This window comes from Anas acuta, chromosome 3 (assembly GCF_963932015.1).
Source record: "Anas acuta chromosome 3, bAnaAcu1.1, whole genome shotgun sequence".
Taxonomy (NCBI): Eukaryota; Metazoa; Chordata; class Aves; order Anseriformes; family Anatidae; genus Anas; species Anas acuta.
In genome coordinates this window covers 86,534,061-86,557,809 of record NC_088981.1, presented here as the reverse complement: position 1 = coordinate 86,557,809, position 23,749 = coordinate 86,534,061, and the positions used below count along the sequence as shown (strand labels likewise).

Sequence of the window (23,749 nt, the reverse complement as noted above, 5' to 3'; positions counted from 1 at the left end):
AGGTGGCCTAACATCAACCTCCCTTTATTCCCCTGAAGTGGAGAGCTCAGACTGGTACATCCATCATGAGCTATTGCCAAGTTTCAGGTTGTTACCTTACTGGGCTTCAATCACTTGTCTTTACTTACATGTCACTATTTTAATGAGATCAGACAATATAGAAGTAAAATGTATTGCACACATGCATTCTGGGCTCATAGTTTTTTTGTTTTTCTGTCCCTCACCCCCCCACCCCTCCCAAGGTGTTAACACAGAGGCTGTCAAATAAAGGAGCTTTTGCCAAGTAACTTTTAACAAAGCTTCCATGTAACATCTTTTTTTTTTGAGTGATACTAGATGAAAAGTCTGAAATGGAAGAATACATTGTTTGAAATCTAATTTGAAATGAAGTGTTCAAAAGAAGCATTGCAAGAGCTGCCAAGATCCAGAATCTCAGGCTGGAGTTAATGAGTGAGGATGCTATCTGCAAAGAAAGTAATGTGAGAGATACTTCTAAAGATCGAATAAGATCAGCCTTGTAGCTGCGGAGATGCTTAACATTTTGGAAGACCACAACATATTAGCTTGAAAAAAAAATCAAAGAAATAAATGTCCTTCAGAAACTTCTGTCTTCTAATAAGTCATGACAGAGACATCTGGAACTATACTGCCCATTACCCACTCACTTTTCAAACTTTCCTGGTGCTTTGCAACAAGATACAGAATGGCACTTTAGTCCCAGTTCAGTTACTTGAAATGCAGCTATTTACTTCCATAAAATTAGGATTTTACCCACAATCCACTTTTTGGCCATCTGTGGTTTGTTTGTTTGTTTTTTCTTTTCTTCCTGATTTTACAGTTTTGTCTCTAAAAGACAAGAGGAAAATATTGATAGATTTTTTTAAAGTCTTCTTAAAATACAGAAATACCATGGAATTTTTACCTAAATTCAAATTCAAGTAGAATATGAAATGAAGTCCAGAAGAATATTTTGCTCTCTTACTTAAACCAGGACAAATGGCACCTGAGGTATGTTGAATAAAAATGTGGTGGGGAGAGAACCATAAAATATTTATCATTTATTTTTTCCATTACAAGTACATTTAGATAAGAAAGCCATGCCAGTTTAACATGTTCAGAAGAGACTTTAAAATGTTGCAACTTCTTATTTGGACTCTGATTTCATTCTGAGAGAGGTTTATTTTAATTTATCTTACACCTGTTCCTGGCAAGTTAAACTAATGATGAAATGATCTGCCTGCCTGCCTTTCCTGCCACCGAGGGAAACACAGCCAGGATGGGCTGTTTTCAGAAATGGAGACACTATTTTTCCCTATTCCCAGCTAGATGAGTGGTTTCGTGGGGAGGAGTTTGTGGGGAGGTGAAGAAAATGAGAGAGAAAGGTGTGAAAAAAACTCCAGCAGACTGGGAAGGTTCTCTTCCCTCCTTCCACTGTTTTTAAGCTTATGCCAATGTATTTTCTGCTTACCTCCCTTCTTCACTCCCTTCTCCCTTTGCCTCTCTTCATCCCTACCCTCCATCTGGAAAGGTATACATGAGTAGGTAACTCCCTTGGACCAATACTAAAGAGAGGGAAAAGAGAGCTATGCTGTTATTGGCTTCTTTATTGCACATGGTCAGAGGGGACCAGAGACCCTCAGTGGGGAAGGAGGGCAGAGGGTTCCCAGCAGTGCACAGCAGATGTAGTACAGCACTGGGTGGACTGATTTAACTTGAATTTTTGGCACTGGTGGACCTCCAAGAAAATTCTTGTTATAACAAAAGCTATCAGAGTTCCTGGAATGGGAAGGAGTAAAGGAAGAGGCAAATCACCTGCTTTTGTGAAAACAATATCATGTTGAGAGTGGTTGAGGGAAACCAAAAACCTCAGTAAGCACTTTAATTGAGTCCAGACCAAATGCATAATTCCTAATATTTGGGTAACTTCATTCTTTTTAAAGTTTTTCTGATGAAATTTGATTTGCTGCTAGCTGATGCTACCACTAATTAAAAATGTGCTGTTATATTGCTGCTCTGCTCAGAGTAGCAGGAAACAAGGCAAGCTAACTGTCATAGTTTTAGTAACCAGAGATAATCTTTCTTCAACACAGTCCATGGCGCTCATGGCTTTCTAGCACACCCTCCATGAGCCTCAAATCCAGGTAAACACACTTAAATATAGAAGTTTACTTGTAGGTGGGTAGGTATGTGCTGTGTATCTATACCTCCAGCACATCTGGTCAAGACCTAGGGCTTAGTTCAGCAGGGTAAATAGAGGTGTCCTCTGCTACTTGATATTCCCTGTTCTCCAGCTACTTCTCCTGAAGGCCATACGCCTCCCAGGTCTGAGGGCATATCTACCGGACCTAGTAGATATCTCAGATATTTTGGGGCATCTCAGATGGCATTGGACAAATAAATTCAGGCAGCAGAATCAATCCTTTTTTTTGTGCCAGTCCCAGAGCATGAGTCAGCTGAGCAGCCGTCAGGAGCCTCCCTGAGGGTTAGCTGCACCACTCTCAGTTGACATGATTACCTTTTTCTTCATGGGGAATTTAGACACCCGGTGTACAAGCAGACATCTAAATTTAAATGTGGAGCTGAACCCTACCCCACCATTTTTTATGATCTCTGTTAGAATTGTTGGTATCTTTAACTTTTCCCAGTCAGTTATCCTGCTACTGAATTCTTACCCAGACCTGCTGTATCTGGTTACTGTGCTCTTGAGACTTGCACTGTGCAGGGATACCCTAGGAGATATTATCTATCTGTGGCTCTTCCTGATCTCTAAACCCATTGGATTTACAGCTGGAAGCAAATTCAGTTTTACAGCAGCCAACTATATAGTGGCCAAATATGATCCATCTGTGTAGAAGCCAAATGCATTGTAAACTCTCAGAGCATAAGACAGGCAAAAGGTCAACCAAGCCTAGTAAAACTGTGTCCAGCAATGACACTAGGACAGTAGCTAATAATGAACAGTTAGGGAAGATCACAAGGACAAGCATATAGTGATAATAGTTTCTCAGCCTCCAGAGGCCTTCTACTCGGAGACTTTGATCTTGACATTTATTAGATCCGGATTAAGTTTTCTCCCGTGAGATTGTCCAGTTGATTTTGAACCCATGTAAACTTTTAGCAACTTGTGGCAAGGATTTCTGCAATTTAACTGGACACTCCTTGAACAACAGGATTTCTGTACCCTTAGTAGTGTGATAAGATGGCAAAGCTATCCGTAGGTGAGTTCAGAGAAACTCAGGATGTTTGCAGGAAAGGATACTTGGACCTCCACTACTTACTGTTTGCTGTGCAGAATGAACCATGACCATTTCCTACCATCCTGGAACAGGCTGAGGAGAGTCTCCTGCTTGTAGGTGAAGCCAGTCTCTATTGCTGCTCTCCTGAGGGGTTCCTTTCACTTAGCGGGATGTTCTTGATCTCTAGGAGCTATGCTTAACACAAGATACCCAATAAAAAAGAAGCAAAATTCATGTCAACATGAAATTCTCACCTGTGGATATGGCTTTATGTTATCTTTGCATATAAGCATACAAACAGCACAAAATCCTAAGATTTAAACCAGGTATATCTTACAAAGGCTCTTTCAGTTTTTAAAGGTCAGGAAATTAATGATGAGGTGACGAAGTAACAGAGTTTGGACTGCCCTTTTCCACTCTCTGCCCACCAGTATGTCTGCCCCAGTCATCACAAAAGAACATTATGCCTTCTCACAGTATCCATGTGCCATCACCGTGTATCTTCTCATCTTCCTTTAAATGCTGTTCTGGCTCAAAGGGCAGTTGGCTGATTAGTTCATGCAGAACAAACCCGCTCTCACAGTTTGAATCTGTGACCTGAAGAAATAAATCCTAACACTTGCTGAGCTGAAAAAAAAAAAAAAAAAGTCCTTCCAGACTGCCAACTGAAAGAATGCTTCTGAGTGCCCAGCACTATATTTTTTCCTTTCCGGGAAATGGTACATCAGGGGAGTTATGTCCAGAAACTACATGCCTGAATCACACAGTGTTTGTACTCATAGGAAACTAATATATGTGTTTGTAAGTCTGGTTCCACTGAAGCAGCGCTTTTTTTTTATTTCTTTTTTTTTCTTTTTTTTCTTTTTTTTTTTTCTGTCTTTTCACAGGAAAGTTGCTATGAGAATAAGTATAAGGGGAAAAAGTTCACATCCATCTACTGATGTGTACAGGTTGCTACACCAGGTTTCAAAGTTCCAACATGATGATCCTTCAACTCTGCTGCTCTTATTCATATGTTTTCAAAATTGCTCCTCTCAGTTTTTACCCTGCAGATCTCTCAAGACACATTTTGACACAATTCTTCACCTCACACTCCTGCCTCAAACAGGTTTCTCTGTGCTTTGAATCTAACCCACCACAAGTCTCACTTTAGTCCCCGCAGTCAGCTCATGTACATAAATGTGCTATTGATTGGTACGTGGACATTAATTTTTTCTATAATATATTTCTTTCAGACATCATTGTTCTCATCGCTTCAATAGCAGTTGTTTCTGCAAAAACTCAGGGTAACATTTTTGCAACATCAGCACTGAGAAGTCTTCGTTTCCTACAGATCCTTCGTATGGTGCGCATGGACCGAAGAGGAGGCACTTGGAAATTATTAGGTTCAGTAGTTTATGCACACAGCAAGGTACGTAATCCTAGGCACTGAATCTGATGTCTTCACTGGATTCCACAAGAATCCAAGGAAAAAAATATTTACCAGTTTTGACCACTATATCTAGGATTTCATGAAGTAATATCAATTGTAATGGGCACTTGCACAGACGTGTGAGGCTATGTTAAATACTAAAATGTTGTGCAATATGTTGAAAACTTTGAACTTGACATGCCACTGTAATTCTATATACATCAGTAAAGATCCTGGAATACCAAATTATCGAGAGTAGATTTGGTCTGTTTTTTAAGAAAATTTGCATCAGTAGGAAAGCACTTGACTTTTAACTACTCAAATGCCAAAAAACATATATAGATGTTTTCATTATGTCTTCCTTAAAATGCCATTCTGTTCAGTCTTTCAAATGGATATTGATCTCTGCTTTCTTTTATCTAGGAATTAATCACAGCCTGGTACATAGGATTTTTAGTACTCATCTTTTCATCTTTCCTGGTTTATCTGGTGGAAAAAGATGCAAATAATCAGTTCTCCACGTATGCAGATGCTCTGTGGTGGGGCACAGTAAGTATACAAAAATTATACATACTGCTTAACACTGGTTTAGAGTGCTTTAGATTCCATCTACTGTTGATTTTAACTTAGTGTGCTGTTCAGTGAATCATTTTCACTGGCAGAAAGTCAGTCTCAGAGGCTACATACTCCAGCTTTTCATTTGCACATCCATAGTTCATTTTATCCCATCTTGCAGAACAGCTGTTTATGAGTTTCCGCTGCAAAACAGATCAATGAACCTTACAGAGAAGAAAGCATTTTATTTTTTAACCCAGATTTTTCAGTAACACATTTTCTAATATTATCCCACAAGGAGCTGCTTTGATCCAAATTAGAGAGCAACAGGCTTCGGTGCAAGAAGTGTCAGGAAAGAAAATGAAAACAAAATTCTTACATCAGCTTTGCGGTCAAAGGACGTATTTCATCAGTGCCCTTTAGAGCAAAGCTGTTTCTCCTTCCCCACACCTTGAGCACAAAAAGAACAAATATTCCATTCTGGTTCAACCGTATACTCCAATCATTTTTACAGGTGTAAAAACCCTTATTTAGTTGAACATTTAAGCTCTTCTTTACCTATCAAATCAACTGCTTTTACTTTGTTGAAATCTGTGGGATCCAAGTACATGCCTGACTGCTTTTCTGAAAGAAGGAGGATTATACGAATGCTTACATGTATAAACAAACAAGTCTTTAAATGAACAACGGGGACTTCGGTCTAAGCATTTGATTTACTTTTTTATGGCATAATGTATAGCTTTTTTTTTTTTTTTTCCTAAAAAATGCCTTGTAATGAGCTAGACCCCTGTACTGTGTGGGAGTTACTTCAGCAGCTTAGGAAATCTGTCCCAACAAAGCCTATTGCAGAGCTATTATTGTCAGGCAGTAAAAAAAAAAGGTGTTTTTTTTTTTTTTTTTATTTTTTATTTTTTTGGTCCAGTTTAACAAACACTATGAGCTCTGGCAGTGTCTGGACAGTGAAATGAGCCTGTGAGATCATTAATGCTGACATAACCAAGAGCACTCATTAGTTTTCCTGGGAGAAGTGTGAGTGCTGAACCAGCCTCTGCCACCTTTCCTCATCAGAAGGATGTAGAAACGAAGCTTTGTCACCTCAGACCCTCTGTCGACAGGCCTGGATTCTCAGACTCAGAGCTGTGCAAAAACCTTTTTCAAAATACTTTAAGTCTTTGAGAGATACTTTTAATAAGTTTCCTTTACATTTTGGGCAAAGGTCAAGGTCATTTCCTATTATTATAATTAGCTTTTACATTTGAAATTTGTTCATCTCAGGGATAATCATTTATTACATGTCTTCCCGAAAGACTGTATTTTTATGCTATTGCACAAAACTGGGGAGCCTGGAAAATCCACACCAAACAGCTTTTATTTGCACATCTACAAAAGGACAAAATATTTTTTTCCTGAAATGTGTTACTTTAGAGCATCAAGGCAGAACTCTAATAAAATACATGCTTCTATCCTGCAATGGGAATGCACAGAAGATTCATCTTGGCCAAAGCCATCACAGCAGGATTTGCCCTCAGTCACACTGCCATGGGTTGTTCTGTGGTTTGTCTATCTGTAACTGAAATAATTCAGTCCGTGCAGGAGGAGAGGCACTTCTCTTCAGAAGGTGAGGTGCAGATTTGGCTCACGGCAGTCTGACCTGTCTGTGTTGGCATCATTGTGAAGCATCTGGCTTGGGATGTTGGTGACCTTGCTGATGGGTACCCAGGCTCTGGTAGTCTGCAAACACCATTGCCTTTTTGTTGGGTGGAAGTGGGGACATAGTACTGCAAGACGACATCCTGAGGTCACGTAGGTTGGATGTGGTGGCACATGGGGCTGTGAAAGTGTGCATCTTCAGCTGCTTGATTCCCCAGGAACCACCCTCTACATCTCTGCAAAGCCATGTGTGACTTAGCACTGGGTAGGCAGGGATTTGGGGCTAAGCACAGGATTGTACCGACCTGCCAGTAGGCACTAGTGAGGGGAGACATTGCACAAGGAACTGAAAAGTCTGAGCAAACCCAAACTTCAACTCTGACATCTGAGCGAGGCTTATGTCAGATGCAGATCCTTCTTCTAGAGCAGGTCTCTCAGCAGGACTATGATTTTTATTTTAGAATTTGCTTCTCTACTACCTGCTGACTGCTATTTTTTAAGGAAAAACCCTGCTAAGAAATAATCATTGTATAAAGTGGTGCTTAAAATATTTTGTATATTTTGTACTATGAAGTGAGAGTGCATGATTCATAGGTCAGATAAGTAGTGCAACTGAGAAAATAGGAATCTTTTCTCAACATCAGCAGGAAAAACAACAAATTATAATAAAAAATCTGAAAACAATCTATACTGTATATTTCTATACCTTTTCTTCTTTTCTTCCAGTGTGACATGAATATATTTAATTTTTTAATGTGCTTAAGTGAACAAAGTTACTGAAAATCAGAGTTCCCTCTTACCTGTTATCTTTGCATTTTAATAATAGTATTTTTTGTATAATATGTAAAACAGTATGTGGGAAACGCATAACGTGCTTCTTAGTCATGGTTGTTTTTACTGCCAGAGTAACCCACATGCAGATTTTGAAAAGGTCAGATTGTGTGGCATTCTAGGGGAAATCAATGCTCAGTCTCATCGATTTGTTTATTTGCAAAAGTTGTTCTCACTTAAACCATGGTGTATCTACCAAATCCTAGTCCGAATTCTGTGATGGCAGAGGTAAAAGAAAGAAAGAACTGCATTGAAGTCAAGCACAAATAGTCTTCTTAAATCTCAAGCTTTTAGAGGCACTTATGCCCTGCACTACAGGACTAGAACCAGCATGTGGCAATTAACCCATTCATTAATTCAGATAATTCAAGTGTGTACCCTGCTATGGTCATTTCACTAATTCCATTTCTGAAGCCCATAGTTTTACACTGAGACAAAAGGCAGGATATGGCATACTAATTTACATCTGAATACTGCACTGTATTTGCAGTTGCACATTGTACTGTGCAACCTGCAGTTTAAGCATCGTGCTAATGTTTCTATTATGAATATTCTTATGGTTGGAGTCCCCACAGTGCTGCTCAACACAGCTTAAAGTGTGTGTTGTATGAAGAGTTCAAGCTCAGAAATTGCTTTGCTAGTGATGGTAAATTTATTTAACAGAATAAAATAACAAAACTATATGGGAACAAAAAGTCCATACAAAAACTTAAGTTTTTCACAATCAAACCATGCATGATTTTATAGAACTGTTAGTGTTAACTAGAACTGAGTGTGCCTGTAGTGGCATCGAGTTTGTATGTTAAGTAGTTTTACCTGCAAATTAAGACTCTTAATTCTCCTATGCATTTAACAGTGTTTCTCTTAATATATCATTTTTTAGCAGTATACAACAGTAATGGTAGGATACAGAACAGCTCTGGGACTCCACAGTGACCTGTAGGTGAACAAAACAAGTTAGGATGAATAACATTTTTGCAATTACTAGCTCAAATGAGTTAATATTGATGGCATTTTTCCCATTTAATGTGATGATAGTCTGAGCAAACCACATTTTTTCAGTTAATAGATGTCAGGTAAATATTCAAAAGGTAAGTTCTGCTACCAGAACGTAAAATTATGTCAGAAATATTAGGATAGAGGGGGAGCCTCTGGGCTCTATCTCATCTGACTGAAGGCACTGATGTTACATAACCTAATTATTATAGGGTTGCACACTGGAACAGGCTCCCCAGTGAAGTAGTCGCTGCACCGAGCCTGTCTGAATTTAAAAAGTGATTGGACTGTGCACTTAGTCACATGGTCTAAACTTTTGGATAGACCTGTGCGGTACCAGGAGTTGGACTTGATCCTCATGGGTCCTTTCCAACTCAGGATATTCTATGATTCTATGATTCTATTGTCTCACTTATTATTAGCTTATTTATTAGCTCTAGCAATGAGATGTAACACAAGTTCTACCATAATGATTTTTGAATCTAGTTAGGTGGCAGTGCCTTCCTTATCCGATCTGTCCAGTCCTGCATTTCAGGATATGAAAGAATCTTTCTTTCCATTGTGCAAGTTTGTGTGACCAGATTATACTGAACACCCAGATATTTTATGTTTCAAGTTAGGTGAAATGAATCCTATCCAAAGAAAGAAACTCTAGAAGTTTTGGTTTGTTGTCCTCATTTAGGCTGGGGTGAACAGACATGGGGCTGTTAGGCTGGTATCCCCAGTAAGACAAGATTTGCAAACATTCCTATCTCTTTTACTGTTTCTTAATCCTTTTTTTACCACATTCCTTTCTCTGCCTCAGCCTCTTCCTAAATAAACAACCTGACCCTAATTACTTCCTCAAGTTTGCTACATCCATACACAGATTTTGTATTTCTGATACTGTTACCTAGTTGCTCTTGTCTTCGTGTTGTGTTAAAGATACAGCTACTTAGATGGTATTGTCCTTGCAAGATTTAATCCCTAAAAGGTCCGTGATAGGGCATGGTGCTGACATCTATATGCCCATTTAAAGAACATCCTGAGATAAAACAGCTCAAAGTGATCAACAAGATACTGATACTCTCAAGCATTGACTGATATCCATTCTTCAGGACCTAAAAGAATGAGAGAAAAGCCTTTAATATGGTTCTATTATTTTCTTTGGAGAAATTCCAAAGATGTAGTCTGTATGACTGCTCCTGGTTTTGGATTGCTCTCAGATACCAAATCCCAAAGGTTCAAGTTTATCTTTGACTCCTTCAGAAGATGTTAGTGGCAATATCATTAATATGCAGATGACAGTTCTGTTTCCTTCTCGTCGGCCCAGGCAGGAGATATCTTTGTACTTTCCAGCATCTAGCAGAGATAGCGAGCTGGATAGAAGCCAAATAACTGGGCTCATTCCAGAGCTTCAAATTGCTTCACAATGATTGGCCTAGAAATGAATTTTGAAGAACTTTTGTTCAAGGGATTCATTTGTTCAAGTGCTTCATTACTCTCTGGGTCTTAATAGCTTCAAACCGTTCTGCATTTGCCCTCTAATGTGAAAAGCTCAGAATATCTTGTTCACTAAACCAAACCAAACCAAACCAAGCCCCTCTGTTGGTCAAAGAGTGTGGGTGCATCAGTTCACCTCTGCCAGAAGCAAAGGGAGCATTCCCATCTCCCTTCCTTCTAATCACTCAGTCTCAGCAATGCTTTTCCTTTGACTGCCTTGTGCAGACCCTGCTGCTTTTCAGACATCTCTGTGAGCTGACTCAACTCACCAAAACAGCAGAAGTGAACCACACAAAATTTTGGGTAGTTCTCTCCACTTTCTTGGGTTACATTGGCTCTCTCAAGAGTCTGGCAAAGGCTGGAGAAAGGGGATGAGGGCAGGGATGTGAAGAGGTGCAAGGAAGGAGAGCGAGACCTGATAAGCACCCAAGGTGGTGGAGAGTTGCACCTGCCTCCGAGCTAGCATTACTAAACTTGAGACTTGATAACCACTTGAAATTTCAGCTGTGGCCTTAATTCAGCTCACTCTCTTTTAGTCACTATGGCTTTCTCAGGGTAAATTACACCCGCAGTTTGTTCCCAACAATGGGAGCAATTAAAGGCACTGTTTACTATCTACGGAGCCTTAAATAGTTTAAATCTAATTACTTCCAAAAGACTTTCCTTCTTTTGTCCTGTGGTGACCCCTGCATTAAATAGAATTGCTTTGGCCGTCTTTCATAGGAATGAACTTTGAGGAAGCTGGAAGCAAAATATTGTCTCTAGAAGGCATTTTCCTGAAGAATTCATTCCTGCCAGAATATTTGCTAAGCCTGAACTTGCCCACATTTGGTACACGATGTAAAATAATTCTCTGTGCACATGTTCTCAGCTAATAACAGACCCTGGAGTCCTTGGCACTCAGCCTACTGTTGTCTATCTTTGTCCTTTAACATCGTGTGCCGCTGCCTGATCACGCGCCTCACAGCCTTTCACCCGGCCTTTGGAAACCCTCTGCTCAGCCGGCCTGCTCCTGGCACCCACATCGAGCAGCGGGCTGGGTCCGTGCTCCCCAAAAGGGAAGCACAGAGACGTGACTATCCCCAGCTGATCTGGGCCCAGGGCCTGGGACTGGCACACCTCCCGGGCCAGGAGCAGGCTGGAGGACATTCCCTTGGGCTGGGGAAGATCCCCAGCCACACACAGACATGAAGCCATAATCTTTTGCTTTGTTTTGACTTAGAGACATGCTCTGTAGGCCACAACCACATGCCGGTATCCCAGCAGCCCTTGGAATACGTGCTGCATATCTACGTGACCTGCAGTCAATGCGTTGCACGTGGAGACTGAAGCACAGGAAGTTCCAGCTGAACATGAGGGGACACTTCTTTACTGTGAGGGTGACAGAGCACTGGGACAGGTTGCTGGAGAGTTTGTGGAGTCTCCTTCTCTGGAGATATTCAAAACCCACCTGGATGCCATCATGCACAATGTGCTCTAGGTGATCGTGCTTGGCAGGGGGGTTGGACTAGATGATCTCCAGAGGTCCCTTCCAACTTTGGCCATCCAGTGATTCTGCAAGACCCCTCTCATATGCACTAAACTCTGCCATCACCTGCTCTGGTGTCATCTGCATTTGGAATTGTGCCTCTGAACACACTGTCCACATGAAAGAATTACAGATGCCTTCCTCTTTCTCCTTGACCTCTTCCCACACAGATCTGAGCTGACATTGTCCAACAGCCTGAGGACCTGTTGGACCTTGGCACAACCGGGTACTGTGTAGTGTCTTTGTATGGTGTAGTGTCATGTCAGGAGTCATGTACGTATATCTGAGCCTGGGAGAAGGAAAGGGAAAGGACCAGGAGTTTCTTACAGTTCCTTCCAGCTTTTGATTAGCATTTTTTGTGTTTCAAGTGACCTAGCTCGAATTGTACTGACAGGCTTGTAGAGCATGCAACTGCTTGTATTTCCATTGGCTTCATCTTGTCTATGAACTTCAACTTCCTTTTAGTCCTGCTGTATTTCTCCAGTATGGTACCTCTGTAATTTATATTCATGTGGTTGGGCAAAGACATACAGCCTTGCTGAAAATGGGTGAAATATCTCTACATCTACTGAAAAGGAACATTTTTTCAGCCCAACTCACATCATTTCCCATCATTTGCTTCAACTGTGAGATCACAGACCTTCGAATCTATTATTTATTTATTGCTTATTGAGGCATTTTTCTCATGTTTATTATTTATCTCAGTTTATTTATACATAGACAGTATTGAGTCTTCATAGAAAAATGAATTCATATTATTTATGTTTGCCTTTTTAGAAACAACCATATATATTTCATGTGTCTTGAATTATTTAGTGCAAATGCTGTTCCATGCAATGTATATAATCCGAAACTAAGCTCTCAGGGACCTCCAGTAAACCTTGTTCTTTTTTTTTTTTTTCAGATCACATTGACAACCATTGGCTATGGAGACAAAACTCCTCTTACTTGGCTTGGAAGGCTGCTTTCTGCAGGATTTGCTCTACTTGGCATTTCTTTCTTTGCACTACCTGCTGTGAGTATGCTTAAAAAAACCTGTAATAGAAACTTCAGTAGCTCCTAGTAATGTTACAATACAAAAAGCTGAAGGAAGCTTTATACATGAAGAACAACTGTTTAAGACCTTTTGCTCTGTGACAACATTGGTGAACTGGTAGCACCCAAACAAAAGGTTTGGTGTTGCTGTCATTACTTGAGTTTTGGGGATTTTTTTGAGCAAGGACAAAACAAGCAAATAACCCTAAATTAGTTAACATACTACTCTGTAAGACTGAATTTTCTTTCTTTTGTTATGAATTGTGACTCATATATTAGCACTTTTCTTTCAGAAGTTTAAAAAAAAATAAATCAGCCAATATGTTTTTCTGGATTAGTTTGTATTGAAAAAAGTAGGATAATTCTCATTTTTGTGAGTATAATCTACAACTGTGAAAGACTGAATTTCCTTCCTTTTTCAAAACAGTGTGAAATAAGCATGGAATCAGAAGTGATATTTGTATTTTTTTGTATTCCATCCAGTGCAATACCTATGGAAAATAAATATTTTAATACTTTAATAATTTATAATATAATTATAAAATATGTATGTTATAATAATACAGTTGGTTTTAACCATACAGATAAATCAAGGGCAAAAGTTAGCATTTGCCAAATGTATTGAATCATCTAGTGTACTACATTTGTTTCTTACTTTAAGCAGGGAGAGTATTTCAATACCTCTGACATTATAATGCGTTATAATTATAATTATATTACATTACCTGTTTGTGAATCTTTGACATTTAATGGCAGCTACTGTAATTAATTCTCTTTGTTACCTAGTCACCACTAGCAAGAAAGTTAGTCTTAGCAGGACTGTAAAGAAATTGAAAAGATGAATAACTTTACATATCTGAGATGCCACAACTTCTATTCCTCATGTCATATGCTATATACAGAAACTGATTTTCCTCACAAACATTTTTGTGCTGAATCTGTCTGTAAAACAAGAGATATGTCTGAACCTTTTGTGCAATTCTAATGTTGTTTTATCTTGACTGAGAGTCAAGTGGAAATGTTCTTTCTTATAACACAGGCATGTATGTCCAGCAGAAATGTTGCACTCCTTCCAAGCCAAGGAGGGAAACATTCTCAGTCTTTGCATCTATTTAGCAGGAGTCAAATTTATCTTACTTATTCAAGAGTAAAAAAGACAAAAGGGGAGTCACTGGCTTTTTTTTTTTTTTTTTTTTTTTTTTTTTTTTTTTTTTTTTTACATTCCTATAGAATGAGCATTGAGGATTATTTAAATAGGAAAAAGTGAGAGGAAATGGTCTTAATCAGTTAAACAAGATTTTTTTTATCATCTCTAAAATCAAAAGCTATAATAAGCACTGCAGATACAGATTTTGTAGTCCATATATATCTGGCATATCTGGCAGCTGGTCATTTCATCATTCTTGGCTTAAGTTCCTTTGAATGTTCCTGCCTGACTGTATATATATATTTGTATGTGTTTGTGTGGCCTTTAGATTTGCAGGAACATAGTGTAGCACAAACCCTAGTGATGGTTGTGATAAGAGTTCACTGATAGCACCACAGAGGTCACTGATAGCACCACTCCTCTTAAGGAGTCTCCTGTCTCACTATGAATGGGCACTGTTGTTAAACTTTGTACAGCCATATACCATCATAAATGTGTTATCTGAAGTACACAAAGTACGCGTACATCTACTTTAGATCAAACCCTTGTATTTGATTGTGTATTTTTGTAGAAAAACAAAAAAACAACAACAAAAACTACCCACTAAAAAATGGTTTCTTGTATTTCAGGGCATTCTTGGTTCAGGATTTGCATTAAAAGTGCAGGAACAGCATCGCCAGAAACACTTTGAGAAAAGAAGGAATCCAGCTGCCAGTCTAATTCAGGTAAATATAAAATCAGAGAAAAGATAATAGTAGAGGATTTAAAGTACATACTGGAGCAAGTTGTAATATTTTAATTTGTGGAAATAATGTTTAACAGAATTATTAATTTCATGAAACATGTTTCTTCAATGATTGCAGTGTGCTTCCATAATTGTGTATAAAGAATTTCCATGTGCAGTTTATGAGCTCTTCCATCCCTGATGAAGAAACTGAGTCAATCCTGTAGTTGATGAATTAGAATTGATCCCTGGAGAACACAACTAACAGAACAGTACTCTTATCTATATTAAGCTAGTTTTCACTATTACAGGGATAAGAGTGCTCCGGTGAGTGACATACTTGGTGAAAATGAAGTGCCCTATCCAGAGAACTGATTTCAATATTAGTCAATTCAAAAGCTAGAAAAGTAGGCACAAGCAATTCCAAAATGTCTGATTTTTTTTTTTTTTTTAAGTGGTTTCAGCTCCGGTGTCGACATCATGGTGCCAGTCAATGATTTGGAATATTTTTTAAGCAAATGCAGCATAATATCTGTTAAGCAGCATTTTTTTTTTTTTTTTTTTTTTTTGCTTAACTTACTTAAAAATGAGCAAATCTTATAAAGAATGTGTTTGCAACAAGCTTTATTCTATTTGATGCATTGGGAAAAAATAGGAAAAAAAAAGTGAAATAATCTTCTAACATCCTAGTTTATTTTCTTGTGAACACAAGTGTTTTATGTCTACTGCATATGCTCTTTGTTTGTTGTTTGTTTTCATTCTGAAATAATAAATCCAAATAAAGAAGCTTCTCAGCTGAATACACTAGAGTTCCATGTCAAGTTCAAATTAGATGCCAGGATGTTTTTGAAGCATTCTTAAAGTTCATAAATGCTTTCCATTATTTATGTTCAATGCTTACTAAATATTAAGTATTTGACACTCAATATTTATTAGAATAATTAATAAATATAAATCTGGTCTTTTTGAAACTATTGTACTGTACATGTAGAATGAGTGTCTGGGATATTTTCTAAAACATATATTCTAATCTACTTCTATCATGAAATTAAAGTTCGTTTGACAGAGGACAGATATAATAGCCTTAGGCTTTGGATGTAGCTCTTCTTATTGTTGTAAGACAGTCCAACCAAAATAATTGTAAGACAGTATGCTAAATAAATTAAGAATAGCCATCTGACTTCAGAAAGTGACTCTTGATGGGCAAAACTGCTGTGAAAGAAAGACATTTGTTGTGGGATCCCAAAAGTGAATGTTGGTTCAGCATTTTCATGTCCATTTTCACATTCAGCATTTTCAGTTATTTGGAAATTAATATAAAATTGCTGATGGAGATATTGCCAATATAGAAATTTGCCAGTATATGGCAGAATAGTAAAGATGAGGCACATAGGAATGACCCTGAGTATGATCAGGATGACTTTATAGGCTGGAATGATTCCAACAAAATGACTATATATTCAACACAAAACTGTTGATCTAGAAACAATGAATTCAAGGTATTTATACAGGACTCCATCCTAATATTAGAGACTCTGGAAAGCATGTGACCACAGGTGAGAAACACAGAGGAGAAAGAGTACAGGAGAAGGGTCTAGAGCTTCATACAGGTTACCAATACGTTACTCCTCCAAGGTTAATCACAGTCTTTACATACAGAACAAGAAATGTATTAAGTAGATATGGCTGATATTACCCCATACATAATGCAGCTGGTACTAACACCCTATATATCTTCTCAACAACCACAGTATGTAAAGGAGGTTGCACAGTTGGAGAAAACAAAATTAAAAAAAAAAAGGGAAGAGAAAAAAAAAAAAAAAGAGCACTTTTCTGGAGAAAGTTCATGTTTAGAAATGTAGGGTGTATCTCAACTGTATATTATCTACTGTAACAGTGCCCATTTTTTTTAATTGTCTATTATGGATATTGACAGTGAGCTACCATGGAAATCAGTGCTTTAGTTTGTCATAATAATGTCTGTTTTCTAAGTGACTGTGCAGAAATAGTCCATGCTAACTTCTATGTTGCAATAGATACACTGTGTGCTAAAGGCTATACCTGGCTGAAAGATAGCTCAACTATCACAACAGAAGACTGAAATGTATAATATGAACATGCTTTTCTCAATTTGTTTAGCTTATAAGAAGCAAACAGTGTGAATATTATTTGAATATATAAATCCAGAGAGGAAGTGTTGGAAACTACAGGACTATTTAATGTAGCAGACAGAAACATAACAAATTTATCTGGCTTCAAGCCAAAACCAAAGAGCTTCAAATTGAAAATAATGCAGAGATTTTTGACAAAGAACGATCGAGCAGTGGAACAATTTACAAAGTAAGTGATAGCCTCTTACTCTGTAGATGAATTCTAGATGTAATTGTGGGAGATGTGCAGGAAAACAGGGTATTAGACGCTGTACAAGAATACCTGGAAGACATTTAATGGTTGACAATATACAGGAAGCACAGATACTCAGCTAGTACAAATTAATATAGTTATGCTGACATCAGGGAAGCTGTACCAGTTTGTAGAACTAAGGATCTGTCCTACTATCCACATGCAGTTATAAATCTAAATGGTGAATGCATTTTCAATGCTATGCTGTGGTCACTCACCTTTGAAATGAATCATTTCATAGTTTTAAACATTTAACAATGTTTCAAACCACAGAGAATATTTCACTTCTCTTCTAAATGTTTTCAGTCTGGTTTTCATTATCATTTACAAAATGTACTATGACATTTTCTTTACCTCAGAATGCAAGTTTGTGTGGGTTTCCCCTATGGAATTGTCACAAATAAATCACTACGATGCTTTTTTTTTTTTGAGCACCTTTATGTGCTGAATATTTTCTGGTATTTCCACGAAGCTAGTAACTCTTACCATACCATGTTGTGATTCATAAAAACTTTGGTAGGTTTTTACTAGTAATTACTTACTCACCCTAATGTAGACATCCCAATCTGAGCAAAATCCACTCTCCGTAATCAGTGCGGTGGCATTGTCACTTCATGTTCTTGGTTCCTTTGTGCTTTTCTATTGTTTCCCCATACCAGGCTTCTTGGCGGTTTTATTCTACCGACACCAGCCGAACAAACCTGACAGCCACCTGGCGATATTATGAAAGTATTCTTCCTCCCCTCAGGCATGTATCAGTGCTATGAATGATAAAAGAAAGCCATGACTTGTATTGGTTACTAATCTGCTTTTCAATTTTTTGTTTCATCCCCTGCTCCCTCTTGCCTTGTTTTTCTTTTTTATCATATATCCTGCACGTAGTGTGTATGGCGTAGTTATGCGGCTGATGAGAAATCGGTTTCCATTGCTACCTGGAAGCCTCATTTGAAGGCCTTGCATACCTGCAGCCCTACAAAGTAGGTACAAATATGGCAGCTGGTGCTGTTCTTGATGTCTGTTCAAGCTTATAGAGAATTACTATTTGTCTGTTTTGTCTTGTTTTGTCTTCTTAAGTCCTCTCACCAAAAATGTCAACTAACAAACCAGACCAATGTTATTTAGGATCCTAGCACAGTGGGACAAATCACTTTCATTTATCATCTAAGAAGTAACTCTGAGCACAGGCATTAGAAACATTTTACCAAATAATAATAATAATAATAACAATTATAATATATCAAGGTTAGTGTTTCACTACTATGCATACCAGCTGTGCATATATACTCGTTAATAATCATAGTCCCATTTTGAAGTTACACAGATTCATCCTAAGTGCCACTGGCAAAGATATATTATAATTTGTAACAGATCTATAGAATACACCTATTGGATAATGCTACATGTTGACCAAGCAAAAATGTCTCCCTACAATCTTGAAACTTTTAATCCTGAACCAAATCCTGGTATAAATTCACATGACTCCCTGTAAAACACAAGTTTGCTCCAGGTGAAGATCAGGGCTGAAAGGCTGTGCCTAACCTGTGGGACCAGGGAACACCCCTCAGTCCCAGCTGCACATGCTGACAGCACTGCAAATGAATATTGGGGGGCCAAACAGGTGGGCTGCTCTCCTTTAAACCCTTGTTTCTGCCCCATAAAAAGGGGCAGAAACACAGACTGCACTTCAGTGAAATTTAGTTGATCGAGAACCTGGATGTGGGCAGGGCAATGGAAGTTGCACCTTCCTCTTGCTCTGCAAGGAGGATGAATAACCAAAGGCAGACTCACTGGGAAGCTCAACCCTTAATGATTTGTTCTTGGCATAAACCTCTATTTTGGTCACAGATAGCAGCAACCATTTGAGCAAATATACACATGGATACAATTTTTCCTTTAACCAATGCAACTTGCCCAGTTTCAAATTATATCTAATGAAGAAAATATTAATACAGGGCTCATTTCCTGAGTTAAAAACTATTTTCACACTCTTTGACTAGCCTGTGCTTCTATAAAAGACTATAGCTATAGAATACATTTCTAAAGGAACGTAGCCTTGTGGCATTTTGCAGATGAGTGCACTGGGGAAATTCCTGCTTTTTGTCATAACTTCTGTTATATTCAGTATCTCCTTAGGGGAAATTATATCCTCAGATATATACCCAGTCAGTGGAAGGTAACTAAAAACTCCTAATATCACAGCCTGGCAAACAGAAAATATTCAATGTCATAATTTGGGTGAGAACCCACAGAGCACTGGTCATCCAAGACCCTTCAGTAGTTCAGCTGAAGATTTACCAGAAGGTAGTAAGGTGACTGATAGGGCACAAATCAGGAAGTAAACGAAACTCAATAAAGATCAAAAAGGAATGAAATAAGAGCCTTATGGGAAAGCTCTGATAAGCATCCTAACTGTTGTTATTGCAGACAGTGCAAGAGAATTAGTGGTTTCTCCCAAAGCTGGGTGATGAACATCCACATGACAGTAAAAAGGTAATTCTGTGCCAAAAAGCTCAGCCAAAAAGAGGTTTGGCTGGGTACCCAAAGCTGATCTTTGAATTTCAAAGAGTTGACAAGAACAGAGCCATAAGTAATCCATTACCATAACCATAATTCCAAAATGCTTCAAACTAAAAGGAGCTTTTAGATTAAAAGTTACATGGAATATTGATTTTGATAAACCTGTAAATTTTTTTGACATATACAAACAGGTTGAAAGCAGCATTGATATAAGTGAATGGATATAAAAAATACATAAATAATGAAGTTGTATCCAACCTAAAATATTCTAAAATATGACTGTCCCTCAAAAGTGCATTTAATTGTAATTTTAAATGAGCCTATTGCTGTGATATCCTAAAATTAAACCTTTTTATTTACCAGAGATAACTTTATCTAATAAGAGCCTACAGCTTTCTGTTATATATGTGTCAGCAATGCATTTTGCCTAAGTGCTTTGCCAACTCAGTCTGCAGTGGTATGTACTAAGCATGTTATGCATGTTTTAAAACAACTGAAAAGTTTATTTTTTTCAGAAGCATTGTAGTTATGAGTCTTGCTTGAATGTCTTTGTGGTTGCAATGTAATGTGTGTATTGTACACTAATTCACACATCCATTTACGTTTAGCATATGTCTAACATCATCTGTAACTGAGAAATCTGATTACTATCTGCATAACAAATATGTTTTTCCCTCCCACTCCCTGACCTGAAGAAAAGAACAAGGGGAAGCTTCTAGCAGGTTTGTAGTTTCTTTTATTCCTTTTATCTTTGAAATCTCTGCTTCTTAAAGGCTTCTCTGCACAATAGGTTCAATAAACTGTAACTGCTGATAATAGTTACAAATTGCAATTGTATTTAACTTGGTTCGATAGAGCAATGATGCTGAAATTTGCTTCTTTGTCCTAGTTCTTGTATGGAAAAAATAGGCAATTTTTTACTTTTCTAAGTACTAAGTACATGTTGAAGTGTTTTAATGTGGAGGGAGAGCTCAGTCAGAGCTGTGGCGGTAGTGAGTGAAGCAGCCCCCACAGACCCTGCTCCTGGGGGGGGACCTGCCCACTGGCTCCTGCAATAAAGCTGATGCCATTTCCAGGATCTGCAATGGAAGGCACAGGCATGTAGCATAATTTGGCTTCATGAAACAGGGCATCAGCCCTCTGCTGCAGAGCACTTCTGGTTGTCACCCAGCCTGGATGCAGTCTGAGGACTGGCTGCTTGCAGCATGCAGAGTCAGGGCTATCTTCATTTGACAAATAAAGCCCCAGAGATGCACAGTCTAAAGGCAGTAAGTGGTAACACTACTCTTTTTTTTTACTTATAGCTTGAATGCTTAGGGTCAGGAAAGGACTTGGTGGCTGCAGAAGAAATTATGCTGCCTCCAAAACTAGTTAGGGATGGGAGTCAACAGGTGTTGGGCAGTCAGCACTCCAGGAAAGCACAGTCGGAAGACAGTGGGATTTGCTTCCAAGGAGAAGATTATCAAAAGCCCAAAAAATATTTCAGTGACACATCAAGCCCTGAAATGCATCCACGCCTGAGTTGTACTGTGGTTCACAAACTCTTTTTAGTTATTTAATTATCTGTGGGGAGTCTGAGCACTTCATCACCTAAAATGCAAAAATCACATGGAAAGTCTTTGCAGAAATTGCCTATGTCCCATTTTTCAGATTGATCCTGAAGTACACGTAACTGCTGTTGGTATGACAGTATCTTGAGGTGACTGGGTTTGCTTTGAAATGTCCCCTGGGAGAACTTTTCCTACTCTGACTTTTGCAAGAAAGAGTCACTGTCAGTTCCGTTAATTTTCACATGCACTACCTCTAAAGGTTTGCTGGCAATGCATTGATCTCATTAAATTATTACAGCCTGGTAAAAATTTTTGCACTCGCCAGCCATATTTCCTACTCTTTCGACAACAACATTTAGAATTACTTTCAGCTTTTTTAAAGGTGAGACAGAAGTTGGCAGTGAGTATGTGTCTCCAAAATAGTGATCTGTGCATAAGAGAGAGCTTGAGAGCTTATTCCCAGTGGTATCCATGAGCACTTAAGGACATGAATTTACTTACAATAATTTGAAACTAGATTCAAAACAAAAAAAAATGTCAAAGTTACATCACCTCTTCTTTATTAGGGATAACTGTTGTGGTTTAAAAGTTGTCATTGATTTAGCCATATTTTTTCACTTTATTTTCACTGAATAAAGGATGTTTGTCCCTTGAGAAAACCTTAACTCCTATATGCACTCCTGCATATTAATGTATAACAATAAACTTGTTAACTTTTGAGATCCTGGTCTACAGTAAAAGCCTACAGACCACTCAGTGCCTTTTTTAGAAGGTGTGTTTTGTCAGTGGCCGTTCATTGTTCTTATGCTGATATATTACTATATGTTTGTATCACGTAAAATATGTGTATGTTGTCTTCTGTAGTAAAAATGTAAATGCAAAGTGATGTGATGTACTTAGATTTCCTCAACTATTTAACTTCTTTCTTACTGCAATGCTGAGTGACTTGCATGGGATGCTATGTGAACTGCTTCTTGTTTCACTCTTAAATGAAGATGTGTTTGTTCAAGTAGTGCACTGGATTGCTTTCTGAATATGCTCTTTACTCTTTATTCCATTCTAATAACAGTGGAGAAAAACTCTTATTACCTTAAGTAAAAGCTGTTTTTTCTTTCCTACCAAAATGAATTTTATATTTACAGAAACGAATTCTTGCATTTTGTCATCCATAGACCTACGGCCTTTCATTAAGCAACTAAATGTTGCTGTCTGGGTTAAGAGAACCACACTTAGGATGCTACAGCTTCATACTGATTTTAAGGAAAATATGTTCAATGCATTATATGTCGTATTTCTTAAAATATTATGCATAAACATTCTAGTTAATTGTTTATCAAAAGCAAGTGTGGACAACTTTCTGGTGTATCTATGTCAAAAATTGAGATATTTCTCTAGATCCATGCTAGAGTTCTGCAAGGTATTTAGAAAGCCCATATATGTTAAATTGTCTATTTCTATAAATACACACTGAACACAATTAGTTTTTATTTTTATTCAGTTACACATTGTGGCTGAAATTCTTCCTATGCAAGGAATGAGGTCAAGACCAGTAAAACTTACAGCATCCTGAGAGCATAAAGTCTTAGGCTGTGTGTAGGACATGCATTGTGTCTGCAAAGAATGAATTTCACCTGTCTAGTTTAGCCTTCTTTTAGCTTTGTAAGTAGTGAGCCTGAATACAAATTCCCTACTTAGAAAACTCTCTCTGGTGCAATAAGGAAGAGCTGCAAGCATAGGTGTTTAGGGGTGAAAAAAAGTCATCCCTGCTCTGAGAGAAGCATGTAAATTGTACTCTGGAATTCTCTCCATCTACTATCTCATAGCTGTTTCTAAAAGTAGATTTAATGTAAATTATTATCTCTGCATGTGCTGTATTGAAAAGAAATTGCCAGTGATGAAGAATCTTACTAGAGGTGGAAAGCCTAACCCCTCACCTAGCAGTGGAATGCATAGTAACATGGTCCTCTATCTCCCCTCACTCCTAGTAAGCTTTGTAGTAATAAACAGAAGCTCTTCAGGATGTACACCCCTCGGAAACATAGGTATTCAGCATCCTGCCTATTCATATGATGTTTGAGAATGCCAACTAACATCAGGTGCATGATTCATTTATTTTCCCCTCCTTAGAGCTTTAAAGTTTCTTACTTCTCCAAAAGACATTTCCTGATTTTTTTTTAAGTGCTCATAATTCCCCTTGCTGCTTGTTGCCTGCAATGACATTAATGGCAATAATAACTGTTCTTTGAAATACATATGGTCAAATAATTGCAGTGTGCAGCACGCCATGATTTGCCAAAGCCCAATTTCCCTTCTCTGCCTGAGACTTGAACTTTTGGAATGTATCACTCTGTAGAGATCTAGAACAACATCTGAGTATTTAGATAAAGACATTTCCCCAAGTCCAAGAGGATTTTTACAACCATGGCAGTTGAGTTGTCCATCTAATAATTAGTGGGGAAAAATAAGATATAACATGCTCATCAATATCAACAGTTAAAATGTGTAATAATTATTGGGAAGAATCCCCTTGGACACAGCCTGTGGAAGATGTGCCTGCATCATATACTGGAGGGTGAAGGAATGCATGTGAAATCAACCATCTGCTTCAGTTGAATTCTGTTGAAACTGTGTCTCTTACCAAAAATGGTAATTCCTAAATGGATGGAACTTATGGGAACAAAAAA

At 38.1% G+C, this 23,749-nt stretch overlaps 1 protein-coding gene across 1 annotated transcript in view; it reads left to right on the top strand.

Annotated features, from left to right (window-relative positions):
- The window catches only part of KCNQ5 (potassium voltage-gated channel subfamily Q member 5), a 289,773-nt gene that overhangs the window by 234,969 nt on the left and 31,055 nt on the right, over window positions 1-23,749 (top strand). The window contains exons 4-9 of the mRNA XM_068678169.1: window positions 4,472-4,647; window positions 5,071-5,196; window positions 12,594-12,704; window positions 14,501-14,596; window positions 17,881-17,975; window positions 20,211-20,237. Of these exons, the coding sequence (XP_068534270.1) occupies window positions 4,472-4,647; window positions 5,071-5,196; window positions 12,594-12,704; window positions 14,501-14,596; window positions 17,881-17,975; window positions 20,211-20,237 (631 nt within the window). The remainder of the gene's footprint in view (window positions 1-4,471; window positions 4,648-5,070; window positions 5,197-12,593; window positions 12,705-14,500; window positions 14,597-17,880; window positions 17,976-20,210; window positions 20,238-23,749) is intronic.